General features: G+C 54.6%; 1 protein-coding gene across 1 annotated transcript in view; it reads left to right on the top strand.

The window, feature by feature from the left end:
* BAP1 (BRCA1 associated deubiquitinase 1) overlaps nucleotides 1-16,709 on the top strand; it is a 174,739-nt gene that overhangs the window by 47,378 nt on the left and 110,652 nt on the right. Inside the window, exons 9-11 of the mRNA XM_069206738.1 lie at nucleotides 14,050-14,173; nucleotides 15,187-15,325; nucleotides 15,512-15,696. Coding sequence (XP_069062839.1) covers nucleotides 14,050-14,173; nucleotides 15,187-15,325; nucleotides 15,512-15,696 — 448 coding nt within the window. The remainder of the gene's footprint in view (nucleotides 1-14,049; nucleotides 14,174-15,186; nucleotides 15,326-15,511; nucleotides 15,697-16,709) is intronic.

Raw genomic sequence — 16,709 nt, 5'->3', positions numbered from 1 at the left:
GCCTCTGTCCCTGCCAGGCCCCGCTCTGTTTCTGCCTCTGTCCCTGCCAGGCCCCGCTCTGTTTCTGCCTCTGTCCCTGCCAGGCCCCGCTCTGTTTCTGCCTCTGTCCCTGCCAGGCCCCGCTCTGTTTCTGCCTCTGTCCCTGCCAGGCCCCGCTCTGTTTCTGCCTCTGTCCCTGCCAGGCCCCGCTCTGTTTCTGCCTCTGTCCCTGCCAGGCCCGCTCTGTTTCTGCCTCTGTCTCTGCCAGGCCCCGCTCTGTTTCTGCCTCTGTCCCTGCCAAGCCCCGCTCTGTTTCTGCCTCTGTCCCTGCCAGGCCCCGCTCTGTTTCTGCCTCTGTCCCTGCCAGGCCCCGCTCTGTTTCTGCCTCTGTCCCTGCTAGGCCCCGCTCTGTCTCTGCCTCTGCCTCTGCCAGGCCCCGCTCTGTCTCTGTCTCTGCCTCTGTCCCTGCCAGGCCCCGCTCTGTCTCTGTCTCTGCCTCTGTCCCTGCCAGGCCCCGCTCTGTCTCTGTCTCTGCCTCTGCCCCTGCCAGGCCCCGCTCTGTCTCTGCCTCTGTCCCTGCCAGGCCCCGCTCTGTCTCTGCCTCTGCCTCTGTCCCTGCCAGGCCCCGCTCTGTCTCTGCCTCTGCCTCTGTCCCTGCCAGGCCCCGCTCTGTTTCTGCCTCTGTCCCTGCCAGGCCCCGCTCTGTTTCTGCCTCTGTCCCTGCCAGGCCCCGCTCTGTTTCTGCCTCTGTCCCTGCCAGGCCCCGCTCTGTTTCTGCCTCTGTCCCTGCCAGGCCCCGCTCTGTTTCTGCCTCTGTCCCTGCCAGGCCCCGCTCTGTTTCTGCCTCTGTCCCTGCCAGGCCCCGCTCTGTTTCTGCCTCTGTCCCTGCCAGGCCCCGCTCTGTTTCTGCCTCTGTCCCTGCCAGGCCCCGCTCTGTTTCTGCCTCTGTCCCTGCCAGGCCCCGCTCTGTTTCTGCCTCTGTCCCTGCCAGGCCCCGCTCTGTTTCTGCCTCTGTCCCTGCCAGGCCCCGCTCTGTTTCTGCCTCTGTCCCTGCCAGGCCCCGCTCTGTTTCTGCCTCTGTCCCTGCCAGGCCCCGCTCTGTTTCTGCCTCTGTCCCTGCCAGGCCCCGCTCTGTTTCTGCCTCTGTCCCTGCCAGGCCCGCTCTGTTTCTGCCTCTGTCCCTGCCAGGCCCCGCTCTGTTTCTGCCTCTGTCCCTGCCAGGCCCCGCTCTGTTTCTGCCTCTGTCCCTGCCAGGCCCCGCTCTGTTTCTGCCTCTGTCCCTGCCAGGCCCCGCTCTGTTTCTGCCTCTGTCCCTGCCAGGCCCCGCTCTGTTTCTGCCTCTGTCCCTGCTAGGCCCCGCTCTGTCTCTGCCTCTGCCTCTGCCAGGCCCCGCTCTGTCTCTGTCTCTGCCTCTGTCCCTGCCAGGCCCCGCTCTGTCTCTGTCTCTGCCTCTGTCCCTGCCAGGCCCCGCTCTGTCTCTGCCTCTGTCCCTGCCAGGCCCCGCTCTGTCTCTGCCTCTGTCCCTGCCAGGCCCCGCTCTGTCTCTGCCTCTGTCCCTGCCAGGCCCCGCTCTGTCTCTGCCTCTGTCCCTGCCAGGCCCCGCTCTGTCTCTGCCTCTGTCCCTGCCAGGCCCCGCTCTGTCTCTGCCTCTGTCCCTGCCAGGCCCCGCTCTGTCTCTGTCTCTGTCCCTGCCAGGCCCCGCTCTGTCTCTGTCTCTGCCTCTGTCCCTGCCAGGCCCCGCTCTGTCTCTGTCTCTGCCTCTGTCCCTGCCAGGCCCCGCTCTGTCTCTGTCTCTGCCTCTGTCCCTGCCAGGCCCCGCTCTGTCTCTGTCTCTGCCTCTGTCCCTGCCAGGCCCCGCTCTGTCTCTGTCTCTGCCTCTGTCCCTGCCAGGCCCGCTCTGTTTCTGCCTCTGTCCCTGCCAGGCCCCGCTCTGTTTCTGCCTCTGTCCCTGCCAGGCCCGCTCTGTTTCTGCCTCTGTCCCTGCCAGGCCCGCTCTGTTTCTGCCTCTGTCCCTGCCAGGCCCCGCTCTGTTTCTGCCTCTGTCCCTGCCAAGCCCCGCTCTGTTTCTGCCTCTGTCCCTGCCAGGCCCCGCTCTGTTTCTGCCTCTGTCCCTGCCAGGCCCCGCTCTGTTTCTGCCTCTGTCCCTGCTAGGCCCCGCTCTGTCTCTGCCTCTGCCTCTGCCAGGCCCCGCTCTGTCTCTGTCTCTGCCTCTGTCCCTGCCAGGCCCCGCTCTGTCTCTGTCTCTGCCTCTGTCCCTGCCAGGCCCCGCTCTGTCTCTGTCTCTGCCTCTGTCCCTGCCAGGCCCCGCTCTGTCTCTGTCTCTGCCTCTGTCCCTGCCAGGCCCCGCTCTGTCTCTGTCTCTGCCTCTGTCCCTGCCAGGCCCCGCTCTGTCTCTGCCTCTGTCCCTGCCAGGCCCCGCTCTGTCTCTGCCTCTGCCTCTGTCCCTGCCAGGCCCCGCTCTGTCTCTGTCTCTGCCTCTGTCCCTGCCAGGCCCGCTCTGTTTCTGCCTCTGTCCCTGCCAGGCCCCGCTCTGTTTCTGCCTCTGTCCCTGCCAGGCCCCGCTCTGTTTCTGCCTCTGTCCCTGCCAGGCCCGCTCTGTTTCTGCCTCTGTCCCTGCCAGGCCCCGCTCTGTTTCTGCCTCTGTCCCTGCCAGGCCCCGCTCTGTTTCTGCCTCTGTCCCTGCCAGGCCCCGCTCTGTTTCTGCCTCTGTCCCTGCCAGGCCCCGCTCTGTTTCTGCCTCTGTCCCTGCCAGGCCCCGCTCTGTTTCTGCCTCTGTCCCTGCCAGGCCCCGCTCTGTTTCTGCCTCTGTCCCTGCCAGGCCCCGCTCTGTTTCTGCCTCTGTCCCTGCCAGGCCCCGCTCTGTTTCTGCCTCTGTCCCTGCCAGGCCCCGCTCTGTTTCTGCCTCTGTCCCTGCCAGGCCCCGCTCTGTTTCTGCCTCTGTCCCTGCCAGGCCCCGCTCTGTTTCTGCCTCTGTCCCTGCCAGGCCCCGCTCTGTTTCTGCCTCTGTCCCTGCCAGGCCCCGCTCTGTTTCTGCCTCTGTCCCTGCCAGGCCCCGCTCTGTTTCTGCCTCTGTCCCTGCCAGGCCCCGCTCTGTTTCTGCCTCTGTCCCTGCCAGGCCCCGCTCTGTTTCTGCCTCTGTCCCTGCCAGGCCCCGCTCTGTTTCTGCCTCTGTCCCTGCTAGGCCCCGCTCTGTCTCTGCCTCTGCCTCTGCCAGGCCCCGCTCTGTCTCTGTCTCTGCCCCTGCCAGGCCCCGCTCTGTCTCTGTCTCTGCCTCTGCCCCTGCCAGGCCCCGCTCTGTCTCTGTCTCTGCCTCTGTCCCTGCCAGGCCCCGCTCTGTCTCTGTCTCTGCCTCTGTCCCTGCCAGGCCCCGCTCTGTCTCTGTCTCTGCCTCTGTCCCTGCCAGGTCCCGCTCTGTCTCTGTCTCTGCCTCTGTCCCTGCCAGGCCCCGCTCTGTCTCTGTCTCTGCCTCTGTCCCTGCCAGGCCCCGCTCTGTCTCTGTCTCTGCCTCTGTCCCTGCCAGGCCCCGCTCTGTCTCTGTCTCTGCCTCTGTCCCTGCCAGGCCCCGCTCTGTCTCTGCCTCTGTCCCTGCCAGGCCCCGCTCTGTCTCTGTCTCTGCCTCTGTCCCTGCCAGGCCCCGCTCTGTCTCTGTCTCTGCCTCTGTCCCTGCCAGGCCCCGCTCTGTCTCTGTCTCTGCCTCTGTCCCTGCCAGGCCCCGCTCTGTCTCTGTCTCTGCCTCTGTCCCTGCCAGGCCCCGCTCTGTCTCTGCCTCTGTCCCTGCCAGGCCCCGCTCTGTCTCTGTCTCTGCCTCTGTCCCTGCCAGGCCCCGCTCTGTCTCTGCCTCTGTCCCTGCCAGGCCCCGCTCTGTCTCTGCCTCTGTCCCTGCCAGGCCCCGCTCTGTCTCTGCCTCTGTCCCTGCCAGGCCCCGCTCTGTCTCTGCCTCTGTCCCTGCCAGGCCCCGCTCTGTCTCTGCCTCTGTCCCTGCCAGGCCCCGCTCTGTCTCTGCCTCTGTCCCTGCCAGGCCCCGCTCTGTCTCTGCCTCTGTCCCTGCCAGGCCCCGCTCTGTCTCTGTCCCTGCCAGGCCCGCTCTGTTTCTGCCTCTGCCCCTGCCAGGCCCCGCTCTGCCTCTGCCCCTGCCAGGCCCGCTCTGTTTCTGCCTCTGCCCCTGCCCCTGCCAGTCCCGCTCTGTTTCTGCCCCTGCCCGCACCGCTCTGTTTCTGCCCCTGCCAGGCCCCGCTCTGCCTCTGGCTCGGCTCTGCCGCTGCCCCTGCCAGGCCCCACTTTGCCTCTGACTCGGCTCTGCCTCTGCCAGGCCCGCTCTATCTCTGCCTCTGCCAGGCCCCGCTCTATCTCTGCCAGGCCCCGCTCTATCTCTGCCAGGCCCCGCTCTATCTCTATCTCTGCCTCTACCAGGCCCTCTCTATCTCTGCCTCTGCCGGGCCCCGCTCTGGTCCCCGCTCTATCTCTGCCTCTGCCGGGCCCCGCTCTATCTCTCTGCCTCTGCCGGGCCCGCTCTATCTCTCTGCCTCTGCCGGGCCCCGCTCTATCTCTCTGCCTCTGCCGGGCCCCGCTCTATCTCTCTGCCTCTGCCGGGCCCCGCTCTATCTCTCTGCCTCTGCCGGGCCCCGCTCTATCTCTCTGCCTCTGCCGGGCCCTGCTCTATCTCTGCCGGGCCCTGCTCTATCTCTGCCGGGCCCTGCTCTATCTCTCTGCCTCTGCCAGGGCCCCGCTCTATCTCTGCCTCTGCCAGGGCCCCGCTCTATCTCTGCCTCTGCCGGGCCCCGCTCTATCTCTGCCTCTGCCGGGCCCCGCTCTATCTCTCTGCCTCTGCCGGGCCCCGCTCTATCTCTCTGCCTCTGCCGGGCCCCGCTCTATCTCTCTGCCTCTGCCGGGCCCCGCTCTATCTCTCTGCCTCTGCCGGGCCCCGCTCTATCTCTCTGCCTCTGCCGGGCCCCGCTCTATCTCTCTGCCTCCGCCGGGCCCCGCACTATCTCTCTGCCTCTGCCGGGCCCCGCTCTATCTCTCTGCCTCTGCCGGGCCCCGCTCTCTCTCTCTGCCGGGCCCCGCTCTCTCTCTCTGCCGGGCCCCGCTCTCTCTCTCTGCCGGGCCCCGCTCTCTCTCTCTGCCGGGCCCCGCTCTCTCTCTCTGCCGGGCCCCGCTCTCTCTCTCTGCCGGGCCCCGCTCTCTCTCTCTGCCGGGCCCCGCTCTCTCTCTCTGCCGGGCCCCGCTCTCTCTCTCTGCCGGGCCCCGCTCTCTCTCTCTGCCGGGCCCCGCTCTCTCTCTCTGCCGGGCCCCGCTCTCTCTCTCTGCCTCTGCCGGGCCCTGCTCTCTCTCTCTGCCTCTGCCGGGCCCTGCTCTCTCTCTCTGCCTCTGCCGGGCCCTGCTCTCTCTCTCTGCCTCTGCCGGGCCCTGCTCTCTCTCTCTGCCTCTGCCGGGCCCTGCTCTCTCTCTCTGCCTCTGCCGGGCCCTTCTCTCTGCCTCTGCCGGGCCCTGCTCTCTCTCTCTGCCTCTGCCGGGCCCTGCTCTCTCTCTCTGCCTCTGCCGGGCCCTGCTCTCTCTCTCTGCCTCTGCCGGGCCCTGCTCTCTCTCTCTGCCTCTGCCGGGCCCTGCTCTCTCTCTCTGCCTCTGCCGGGCCCTGCTCTCTCTCTCTGCCTCTGCCAGGGCCCTGCTCTCTCTCTCTGCCTCTGCCGGGCCCTGCTCTCTCTCTCTGCCTCTGCCGGGCCCTGCTCTCTCTCTCTGCCTCTGCCGGGCCCTGCTCTCTCTCTCTGCCTCTGCCGGGCCCTGCTCTCTCTCTCTGCCTCTGCCGGGCCCTGCTCTCTCTCTCTCTGCCTCTGCCGGGCCCTGCTCTCTCTCTCTGCCTCTGCCGGGCCCTGCTCTCTCTCTCTCTGCCTCTGCCGGGCCCTGCTCTCTCTCTCTGCCTCTGCCGGGCCCTGCTCTCTCTCTCTGCCTCTGCCGGGCCCTGCTCTCTCTCTCTGCCTCTGCCGGGCCCTGCTCTCTCTCTCTGCCTCTGCCGGGCCCTGCTCTCTCTCTCTGCCTCTGCCGGGCCCTGCTCTCTCTCTCTGCCTCTGCCGGGCCCTGCTCTCTCTCTCTGCCTCTGCCGGGCCCTGCTCTCTCTCTCTGCCTCTGCCGGGCCCTGCTCTCTCTCTCTGCCTCTGCCGGGCCCTGCTCTCTCTCTCTGCCTCTGCCGGGCCCTGCTCTCTCTCTCTGCCTCTGCCGGGCCCTGCTCTCTCTCTCTGCCTCTGCCGGGCCCTGCTCTCTCTCTCTGCCTCTGCCGGGCCCTGCTCTCTCTCTCTGCCTCTGCCGGGCCCTGCTCTCTCTCTCTGCCTCTGCCGGGCCCTGCTCTCTCTCTCTGCCTCTGCCGGGCCCTGCTCTCTCTCTCTGCCTCTGCCGGGCCCTGCTCTCTCTCTCTGCCTCTGCCGGGCCCTGCTCTCTCTCTCTGCCTCTGCCGGGCCCTGCTCTCTCTCTCTGCCTCTGCCGGGCCCTGCTCTCTCTCTCTGCCTCTGCCGGGCCCTGCTCTCTCTCTCTGCCTCTGCCGGGCCCTGCTCTCTCTCTCTGCCTCTGCCGGGCCCTGCTCTCTCTCTCTGCCTCTGCCGGGCCCTGCTCTCTCTCTCTGCCTCTGCCGGGCCCTGCTCTCTCTCTCTGCCTCTGCCGGGCCCTGCTCTCTCTCTCTGCCTCTGCCGGGCCCTGCTCTCTCTCTCTGCCGGGCCCTGCTCTCTCTCTCTGCCGGGCCCTGCTCTAGCTCTCTGCCGGGCCCTGCTCTAGCTCTCTGCCGGGCCCTGCTCTAGCTCTCTGCCGGGCCCTGCTCTAGCTCTCTGCCGGGCCCTGCTCTAGCTCTCTGCCGGGCCCCGCTCTATCTCTCTGCCTCTGCCAGGGCCCCGCTCTATCTCTCTGCCTCTGCCAGGGCCCCGCTCTATCTCTCTGCCTCTGCCAGGGCCCCGCTCTATCTCTCTGCCTCTGCCAGGGCCCCGCTCTATCTCTCTGCCTCTGCCAGGGCCCCGCTCTATCTCTCTGCCTCTGCCAGGGCCCCGCTCTATCTCTCTGCCTCTGCCAGGGCCCCGCTCTATCTCTCTGCCTCTGCCAGGGCCCCGCTCTATCTCTGCCTCTGCCAGGGCCCCGCTCTATCTCTGCCTCTGCCAGGGCCCCGCTCTATCTCTGCCTCTGCCAGGGCCCGCTCTATCTCTGCCTCTGCCAGGGCCCCGCTCTATCTCTGCCTCTGCCAGGGCCCCGCTCTATCTCTGCCTCTGCCAGGGCCCCGCTCTATCTCTGCCTCTGCCAGGGCCCCGCTCTATCTCTGCCTCTGCCAGGGCCCCGCTCTATCTCTGCCTCTGCCAGGGCCCCGCTCTATCTCTGCCTCTGCCAGGGCCCCGCTCTATCTCTGCCTCTGCCAGGGCCCCGCTCTATCTCTGCCTCTGCCAGGGCCCCGCTCTATCTCTGCCTCTGCCAGGGCCCCGCTCTATCTCTGCCTCTGCCAGGGCCCCGCTCTATCTCTGCCTCTGCCTGGGCCCCGCTCTATCTCTGCCTCTGCCTGGGCCCCGCTCTATCTCTGCCTCTGCCTGGGCCCCGCTCTATCTCTGCCTCTGCCTGGGCCCCGCTCTATCTCTGCCTCTGCCTGGGCCCCGCTCTATCTCTGCCTCTGCCTGGGCCCCGCTCTATCTCTGCCTCTGCCTGGGCCCCGCTCTATCTCTGCCTCTGCCTGGGCCCCGCTCTATCTCTGCCTCTGCCTGGGCCCCGCTCTATCTCTGCCTCTGCCTGGGCCCCGCTCTATCTCTGCCTCTGCCTGGGCCCCGCTCTATCTCTGCCTCTGCCCCGCTCTATCTCTGCCTCTGCCCCGCTCTATCTCTGCCTCTGCCCCGCTCTATCTCTGCCTCTGCCTGGGCCCCGCTCTATCTCTGCCTCTGCCTGGGCCCCGCTCTATCTCTGCCTCTGCCTGGGCCCCGCTCTATCTCTGCCTCTGCCTGGGCCCCGCTCTATCTCTGCCTCTGCCTGGGCCCCGCTCTATCTCTGCCTCTGCCTGGGCCCCGCTCTATCTCTGCCTCTGCCTGGGCCCCGCTCTATCTCTGCCTCTGCCAGGGCCCCGCTCTATCTCTGCCTCTGCCAGGGCCCCGCTCTATCTCTGCCTCTGCCAGGGCCCCGCTCTATCTCTGCCTCTGCCAGGGCCCCGCTCTATCTCTGCCTCTGCCAGGGCCCCGCTCTATCTCTGCCTCTGCCAGGGCCCCGCTCTATCTCTGCCTCTGCCAGGGCCCCGCTCTATCTCTATCTCTGCCTCTTCCAGGGCCCCGCTCTATCTCTATCTCTGCCTCTTCCAGGGCCCCGCTCTATCTCTATCTCTGCCTCTTCCAGGGCCCCGCTCTATCTCTGCTCTGCCAGAGACCCCCACCCAATTATTATTTTTCTGACTACCTTGAGCCACTGTAGGTAGCCAACCACAGTCCTTGACTTTCTTGCTGCTTCACATGAAGAATCTATGAAAATAGGAACAGCTATCATATTTTTACTGTGGCCTTCAAGGTCATTTTATTCCATCATGTCCTGTAAAACGTTTCAAAATGGCCAGAAACCATTTTGCCAGTGCCTATGTCAACATTACTGATAGTCCATAAGGACTATTGGCATATACATCAGCAATAATATGGTGAGTCACCAGTCGGTTTTTATTTGCAGAAAGAAAACAGTGGGCTTGGTCCAAGTAGTGGATGATATAAAGTTGGTTTAAGCTCTGTAAGTGTTCAGTTAAGGCATTTATGTGTAACCTTAGGAGACCAAAATAAAATATTTTAATTTGTCCTGATGGCCTGTGATTTTGTTTTTGATGTCCCCCCCAACCTGGATGTCCAGAAGTAGTAAGTAGATTTTGCTTCTGCACATGATACCTCTTAGTCTTTTGATGGTTGAAGATCTTTCTTTGGGTTTAATTCTTGTGGGTTATGTCAACTCATTAACATGATACCTCAGAAGATCATCTAGGAAGTTATGCTCTGAATAACTGATGGAAGCCCTTTTTAATTCCACCTTGGTGGATTAGGGGCAGCGGCAATTTTTGATACAGAATCAGCCTATTGAAGCTCTTCAAAATGAAAACAATTACCTATAATGATAGGCTATCTAAGATCAAGCCAGAATTTATTGCCCAGTTGCGTCTCGTGTTTTGTAAACGCTATCTGTGGCCAGAAGTCTTGATAGTAGAGAACTAATGCATGTTGTCATCTTGACCAATCTACTTATAACCAGTTCCTGATTAATATTCTTAGTATCACCAGGAAACACACAGCTCTAAAGATGGTAAATACTGTTAAGTTCTTTTGGCTGACGAGAGGCACAGATGTTAGCAGGGAGCTTAACTTCAACTCCACTTTATTTTTACTCATTCTAAGGCGGTCACCAAACACATTTTCAATTTAAAGTTGGCCACCCAATATAAACCCTATTTCTTATACCAGCTCCTTCCAGTCAGGTGTTTCCTGGTCAGGAACCAGCCCTTTCTTGTCTGGTCGTTCTTTTTCAGAGCCCGGCTCCATGCTTTCAGGTAGTTCCCTTTCGGAGACACCCCTTTATTGTCTGGTGCCTCATGTTCTCCTAGCATGTAAAGAACATCAGAGCAGTATTCTAGTTCATTGCAACTCCTCCTGCTGTTGGATTCACAGCTCTTTCTCAGACTCTGCTCCAGTCTTGAGAGCTTCAGGTCTGCTCCATTTCTTGAGACCCTAGCGGGTGACTAGTTGTGCTTTACAAATCTGCTCATCGATTGGTTTCTTCAAGCTCCAGACGTGGTGTTGCCAAGATCCAAAGCTAAAGCCTTGCTAGGACTATCCTACATATGTTCCTTTGGGCTTTTAATTTCTGGTGCTGTCCGGCACTGCTTTTTGAAGGGCATCCGCTGTGTAACCTGTCACACCTGAGACAGACAGTATATATTTTGGAAGGGATTGCTCTTTCCTCAGGGCCACTAGGAAAGAGGTGTATGATGGATCCAAGTGGCCACGTTTTGACACTGGGTTTCTGCGTGAAGGCTGACTCTCTTCTGGTTGGTTCACTTTTTTTGTAATAGTTTGGTGGCTTCAGGAAACTAAACACCTGAAAGACAAGGAATAAATACACAACCATTTATTCAGTTGGAAAGTGCTTGCATACATTACTGTCTAATCGAACAAGCTTTCTGCTTGGTAAAATCGGAAATTTTCCTACATAGTTGCCACATTCAGAATAGCAATGTGGCTTTATTGTTGCTATAGGAAGCTGGCTCTTTATCAAAATGAGGTATATCGTGCAAAGAGTTCAGGGTTCCCTTACAACTGGACAAGGGCTTGCTCTAGCAATCCCAAGGTGCTTGTTTAGTGGGTTGTGTGGTTGAGTAGCCTAAGTCTTATCAGAGAGAAGGGTTAAACATCTGAAAATACACACACAGCCAATAAATGAGACCCACGACTCAAGAAGGAGATCCACACCGATTTCCAAAAATAACAAGTATCTTTATATATGTTTTAGCCCCAGAATCCATATGATCAGGTAACTGTTTTGCAAGAGAAATCTTTACAGTTCTGAAAAGTTAACACTGTAATTTCGTAAAAGGTGCAATGTTATTCTATGGATAGAAAAACAAGTACTGGATTCTGGTATAGTACAGTGATTTACGTGACCAATCTCCTGGACTTAAGGTAAGTATTGGGCAAGTGTCGGGACCACACCATAAGGTCACCTTGGGCAGCACTTAGGCGGCCGGCGCAGGGGTATAGTACGGCTCTGGGTGCCCAATGTTCTAGAATAGGGATTGGTCCATTTTGGAAAGAGGCTGCAGGTTAGGACTAGGAGTCCAGTTTGGCTGAGCTGGCAATTGGGCTAATGTGATGTGATGCGATGCTTGGGGACGTAGGGATACTAGTGGCCCTCTTCTCTGCAGTCCGGGGGCAGAGGTGCAGTGGACCGTCGGATTTTCTGTCACCAGAGGCAGTCGTGTTTGAGAGGGGCCTGTACAAAGAGGTTTCAGGTGTCTGAGTGGAGGTCGCAGTGGGGAAACGCACAATGGACTTTGCTTCTGGAAAGGCTAGGGACCTGGTTGGCACCGTTGGCCCACTTTAACACGGGCTTGGATGCTTGGGTGCCATGGTGCTGTTCGGCAGTGAGGTTGGTGATCCTGTTGCTTACTCTGATTTGGCAGCTGTGGTTGCCTGTCACTTCTGATTTACATCATCTGTATATCCCAGAGAATATGAAATGACCATTGTGTTCAAATGATTTAATCCCTAAAGACCTTTTGATCAGTGGAAGATCAAAGTTCCCTGGTTAAGTGGGCCACAAGTGTGGGCCTGACTGCCAGTTTGCATACACATTTCTTTTGTCACTTTTTAGGAACAAAATCCAGTTTGAGATGCCTACTTTCTTTAGCTCTGGAGGACATTGGAAAAAATCAATTTTATTCCACTTAAACATATTTGCTTCAGCCACACACTTATGTTTTACCCAGTGACCAATGACTTGCCATATGACCTTTTATGTAAAGAACTTAATCCATTGGTTTTTATGTGCAGCCCGTTTTAGGATTATTCCAAATCACCTAGACAGAGTACTCCTGTGGCTACTTGTTAACTCGGTTAAAAACTAAAACACAATGAACCTTAACCTAGCCTGTTAGAACCGCAGGTATAATTGATATAGTCTAAGATGTGTTGCTCAAAATAGGTCTGAATTTTTTTGGTAGCTAATAGGAGAATCAACATTAAGAAAGTCTGAATATCTACATTGGAATTGCTCATTAAGTATCAGTGGGAATTACCCAGTTTATAGCTTTGAAGTACTGAAGTAAGGTTTTATTTTTATCAGTCTCAGAATACCACATTAACTTTTCAAGAAAAAATGCAAACTCTCTGACTTTAGTAATGAGAATACCCAAATTCCACATGTATGCTTGCTTTAAAGATGAATTCTATGCAGAAGGGAAGTAGTAAGTACCCTTGTGAACTAGAATGAGGAATCTTAAAAATAGATTTGATTGAGCAAAAGTGGTATGCTAGGTTGAGGTTCGAGCTAGGGATGGTGGAGGGGATGGGTAATTGAAGCATCTCCTTTTTTTTTTTTTTTTTTTTTTTCTTCCCCCCCACCCCCGCAATAAGCGCAATACATTCAGATCCCTGTTTGAAAGTGAGAAGTGCCCTGACACATGGGCCTACCAAAAAGGATGCCTCTTTCTGTAGAAACATTTCAAAATTCCCTGATAAGTATTCATGAATTGCAAATGACTGTAATTGGATATGCCATATTTGAGGATTTTACCTTCGTAAATCACAAAAGTGATGTTTGTGAGAGCTTATCCAAGTTTGACCTCTCAGAAGCCTTTGCCGTAATGCATACTTCTTTAGTTTCATCAGTTAGACATGTGGGAAGTGCCCCACTTAATCCCACAACTGAAGGCATTTTACAGGCAGTGCAAATTTTGGGGATGAGGCATCCTGCTAGAAATGTTGAAGGAAGAAGTTTACACGCCGAATTGAGACATGGGTTATTGAGCTTTCCGTGTAATAGACCGCTGCCTAACAGAGTTATTAGCAGTGGAGAATCTTGGGGAAGAGGAGCTGTGCATGCGGTACTTGAACCCAACATCAACCTGCAGTGGGCAGACACTCTCTGGTTAGCCCCTCCTTCACTTTGTTCCTGATCACCCCTTCTGTCACCTTTTTCAGGCTTGAAGTCAAATCATCAGGGTTGCTAAGCGGAGACAATTATGACCCATTTGCCCTGGAACAGATTAAGTGGTAGCAGAGATTTTGTCAACTGGATAGTTACTGCAAATGCACTAAAGTTACTCCTACGCTGCAGCTTAGAAACACAATCTGCTGTAGTTGGCTGCCACCTGTGTGCTTGGGGATCCATGAGCACTTTGTTAAAATTTAGTTCCTAGTACAGTCTTCCTGCTCCCAACCCTCTGCACTTTCTCTTTATTCCCAGACCCAAACCAGTTCTCACAGTCTCATTCTGGTGTGAGACAAAAAAATGAAAGGTTTTACAATGGGATGCTTGTTTGCCATATTCTGATTAAAATAGTAATCTCTTATGCTTGGCACACCTACATAATATACAAGAAAATGGGGGAGGGGAAATGATCAGGGAGGATTTTTTCTTTCCTTCTTTAACCATACTTTTATTTTTTTTTACTAAAAAAGCAATGCAAGAAGGGTAAAGAGAACTGGGGGTATCCTGACTTTATGCCAGCCTTAGTTGCCCCCTGTAACATCTGTTAACTATGTTCACCTGGATCCCTGCATTTTCTTTAATAACATCTCAAATTCAAATTCTCTATTCCAAAGGCAATCCTATGATGCCTTAATTCTCAAAGGGTGGACTGAACAGAAATCTGAGGTGAAATAAAACAATTCAGGTCTAAAATCATTTATCACAGGAAAGGCCTGATCATACCTGTAGGAATATGAGCCCCTTACTTGCAAGTTTTAATCCAAAGTAGCACTCTGCTCTTGACCCAGGTGAACTGTATTAACATCCTAGAAATTGGCTTAGCTACTTGGAAATTTAGGAAGGTCACTGGCATCTATCTGTTCCATTCACTTTTACTCTCAGTAGGCCAAGCTGTTAGAGCTCTTGCCCTCTTTTGCATGCACTCTGCATGTTTTTGCCCTCCGAAAGGGCCATGAATACTGCCTCTCATAGGTAGACCTGATTCTGTGCTGGAAAGACTGAGTGCTGTTTCCCTTGGTATGGCATGTTGTGACTGCTGCATCCTCAGCTGGTACTATTTTGGGTATTACTGCCTTCAGTTTGTTGGGCCTTTTGCAGGGGCTTCTGAAAGCAGAATGGCTCCTTTTGTGGTCATTTGATTCAGATCTGTGAACAGAGGCTCCTTGTTTCAGCTGCAGTGTGCTAATGCTCTGGGTTCTGACACCCAAGTTGGGTTGCTTCCAGGCTGCATCTGCTCACAGGCTTTCACTCTCACCACTAGTGGCTATTTGTCATATTTGTGTAGCCTCACCTAGGCATAAGGTCCCTGAACCCATATGAAAGTATTCAGATTTTTTCTTTTTGTTATTTATTTCTTTTTTTCTTTTTTAATTTTTATTATTTATTTTCCAGGGAGCCTTATCATGATATTCGCTTTAACCTTATGGCAGTAGTCCCAGACCGGAGATTGAAATATGAATGTAAACTGAATGTTCTAAAAATGAACCGACAAACTGTACTAGAGGCCCTGCAGCAGGTAAACTAAGATGTTTTGGTGTTTTAAGACTTAAAAACGATGGCAAGCAAATGTTGGCTCTAAATACATGACCGTTACGTCTGATAATATTTTATAGCGGTAGACTAAAGGGGGGGAAAAATAGTTGGGTTGTGGGGAACCTGAGTGTTCTACCTGAAACTGGTAAGATAGTGTCTTCAGCAAGCTCCAGTTTCAAGCGTGAGGACGCCTATGCTTATACAAAGCAGTGACTATATTCGTGTTTTACCCTGATCATTTATGATTTATTATTAGGAATGGCTAAACTACCCCCTAAGCTTGTTTTTTGTGATGTTCTGGTCTCTCTGGAAACAAACTACAAACAATTTGGGGGCAGTTCTGCACACTCAAGGTAATTCTGTCTGGAACTTCCTTGCACAAACTGAAACTGAAGTTTATAAGCGCTAAAACCACTAAACTATCTGTTCTGCATAGCTGGTGGGTTTGATGGCCCGATGATTCCTATGCTGGCAACTTGTCTGATAACTTAATGTCTTCAGGACCCCTTTCAACTTTAGCACTCCAATAGTGCCTTAGAGCAGTGTGGATGCTTCACAAATCCTCTACATAATAAACAATGAATCTAGCTCCATTTTCCAGCATTGGAGCTTGGTATAAACTTGATTTGCATGTTGTGAAGTGGAAACAGGAATAATATTGAGGCATGCGCTTGTGTATCAGCATAACAAATTAGAACAGCAAATACAATGCATGTATCCACAGAGGGATTTATATAGATGTATACTTTTATTAGTACTCCGACGACAGGGCATGATTCTTTCCTTGAGACAAGTACTAACAATTGATGATTGCCCTGCACACATCATCTTTACACAGTCAGTATAGCTCTTCTAGCACATCTTTCCACTATTGAGTGTTTGGGACCTTTGAACGCAGCCCATGATCTGACAATGTTCTACTCTGCCAATGTATCATCTTTGAACTCTCTGGGTCCTTCTCATTACTGTTCTTTTTTTATTTATTTATTTTTGCAGCTAATTCGACTCACGCAGCCCGAGCTGATCAAGGCCCAGGATCCCCAGGCCCCAGAGGACTTAAAGTCCGCAATTCACAAGTCGTCTTTGACTGTGGAGAATAACAAGATCCAGACAGGACCAGAAACTACACAAACTGGTACAAGGGAAGGGCCCTTCTCATGGGTAACCACTACCTTCTGGCAGACTTTTCAAGCATACGTCTGTCCTAGCCACTTTTACTTACAACAGCTAATGTGAAGAAGCTGTTTTCGCTGCAGTGCTGTTGACACTTGACCTCATGTTTACAATTTCCTATTTTATTTTTTTGTTGTGTACTTTTCAGATGTCAGCGAAGAGCATGCAGGTCAATTGCAACCCATGACTACAGCCAGTACTCCTAATAAGTCCAAAGTGCATGGGAAGTTGGGACTTACTTGTGTCAATGGAGCTCCAGGGACCCCAAGTCCAGCTGTGCCACGACTGCCTCCCTTTCTTGATAATCACAACTATGCCAAATCACCAATGCAGGTTAGTGAGTTACCTTTTAAATCTATGCTTCAATAGGTGGTAAAGGATATCACTGCCTGATGGATTTTTTTCTCGTTCATCTGTGTTAACTTGTTATTCTCCATCAGTACTTGTGTTTGTTTTACTTAATGTTTGTTTCTGGATGTACAGGCAAAATATGTATTCTACCAGAGATGCTTTGTAAAGTTACAAACCAAATAAACTGAGCATTGCTGTGGACTTTGGTAGACCTAGGTGGTGAATATATGTGAGGTTGGTTTGTGGACACATTGCACTGTCCAATGTACATTGTAAATGCTTGAACATGTTTAATAGTTAAGTGTCTATCTCTGCTGACCAGTCTAGTATGAGGACAGTTCTAGTAGACAGACCTTGAAGGAAGATAGTTCAGCAGTGTCATATCCAGTGTTAAATTGGTGTTAGATGTTCTGTAGTCCTCTGTGTTACAAAGTTTGAGACTTTCTCTGCTTTTGTAGTAAAACACAGATTTTTATCTTAAGATTGTGAAAAAGAGGAGCCATCCAGAGATTGGACCCTTTGTGTGTGGTGGGGAAGAAGGGATGGGGGGGTGGTTGCAAAGTGAGACTGGAGCACGTGATAGAGAGCACCCTTGAAAGGATTGCGTAAGTAGTGTAAAGTAAAATTACTGGTAAATGTATTGAGGGATGAGACTCGTAATATATTTTCCATCAGTGATGTGATACTTCGACGTGGTTGGCAACCATTATTACTGAGCAAGCTCAATGGGGTGGTAATAGAGTAGGCGGGTTGGATCAAATTTCAAAGATGTGGCTGAGTGGGGTCGACCTGGCTACTGATTAGCTAGTTTTCCAAGAAGAGTTGGGTGAACTTTGAGTAACGTTGTTTGTATTTTTTGTTTAGTTTCAGTTCACCATGTACTTCATGTAGTGTATCAGCTGCTGTAAAGTGCTGTCTAGAGAGCCAGAGAAGGACGCAATGTATCTGGGGTGGCATAAGTGGCAATGTATACTTAAAAGGCAGCAGAAGGTTTT

Source organism: Pleurodeles waltl, chromosome 9 (genome assembly GCF_031143425.1).
Source record: "Pleurodeles waltl isolate 20211129_DDA chromosome 9, aPleWal1.hap1.20221129, whole genome shotgun sequence".
In the NCBI taxonomy this organism is placed as follows: Eukaryota; Metazoa; Chordata; class Amphibia; order Caudata; family Salamandridae; genus Pleurodeles; species Pleurodeles waltl.
Note: the sequence above shows the minus strand (reverse complement) of the source record. Positions and strands in the feature narration are given on the sequence as shown.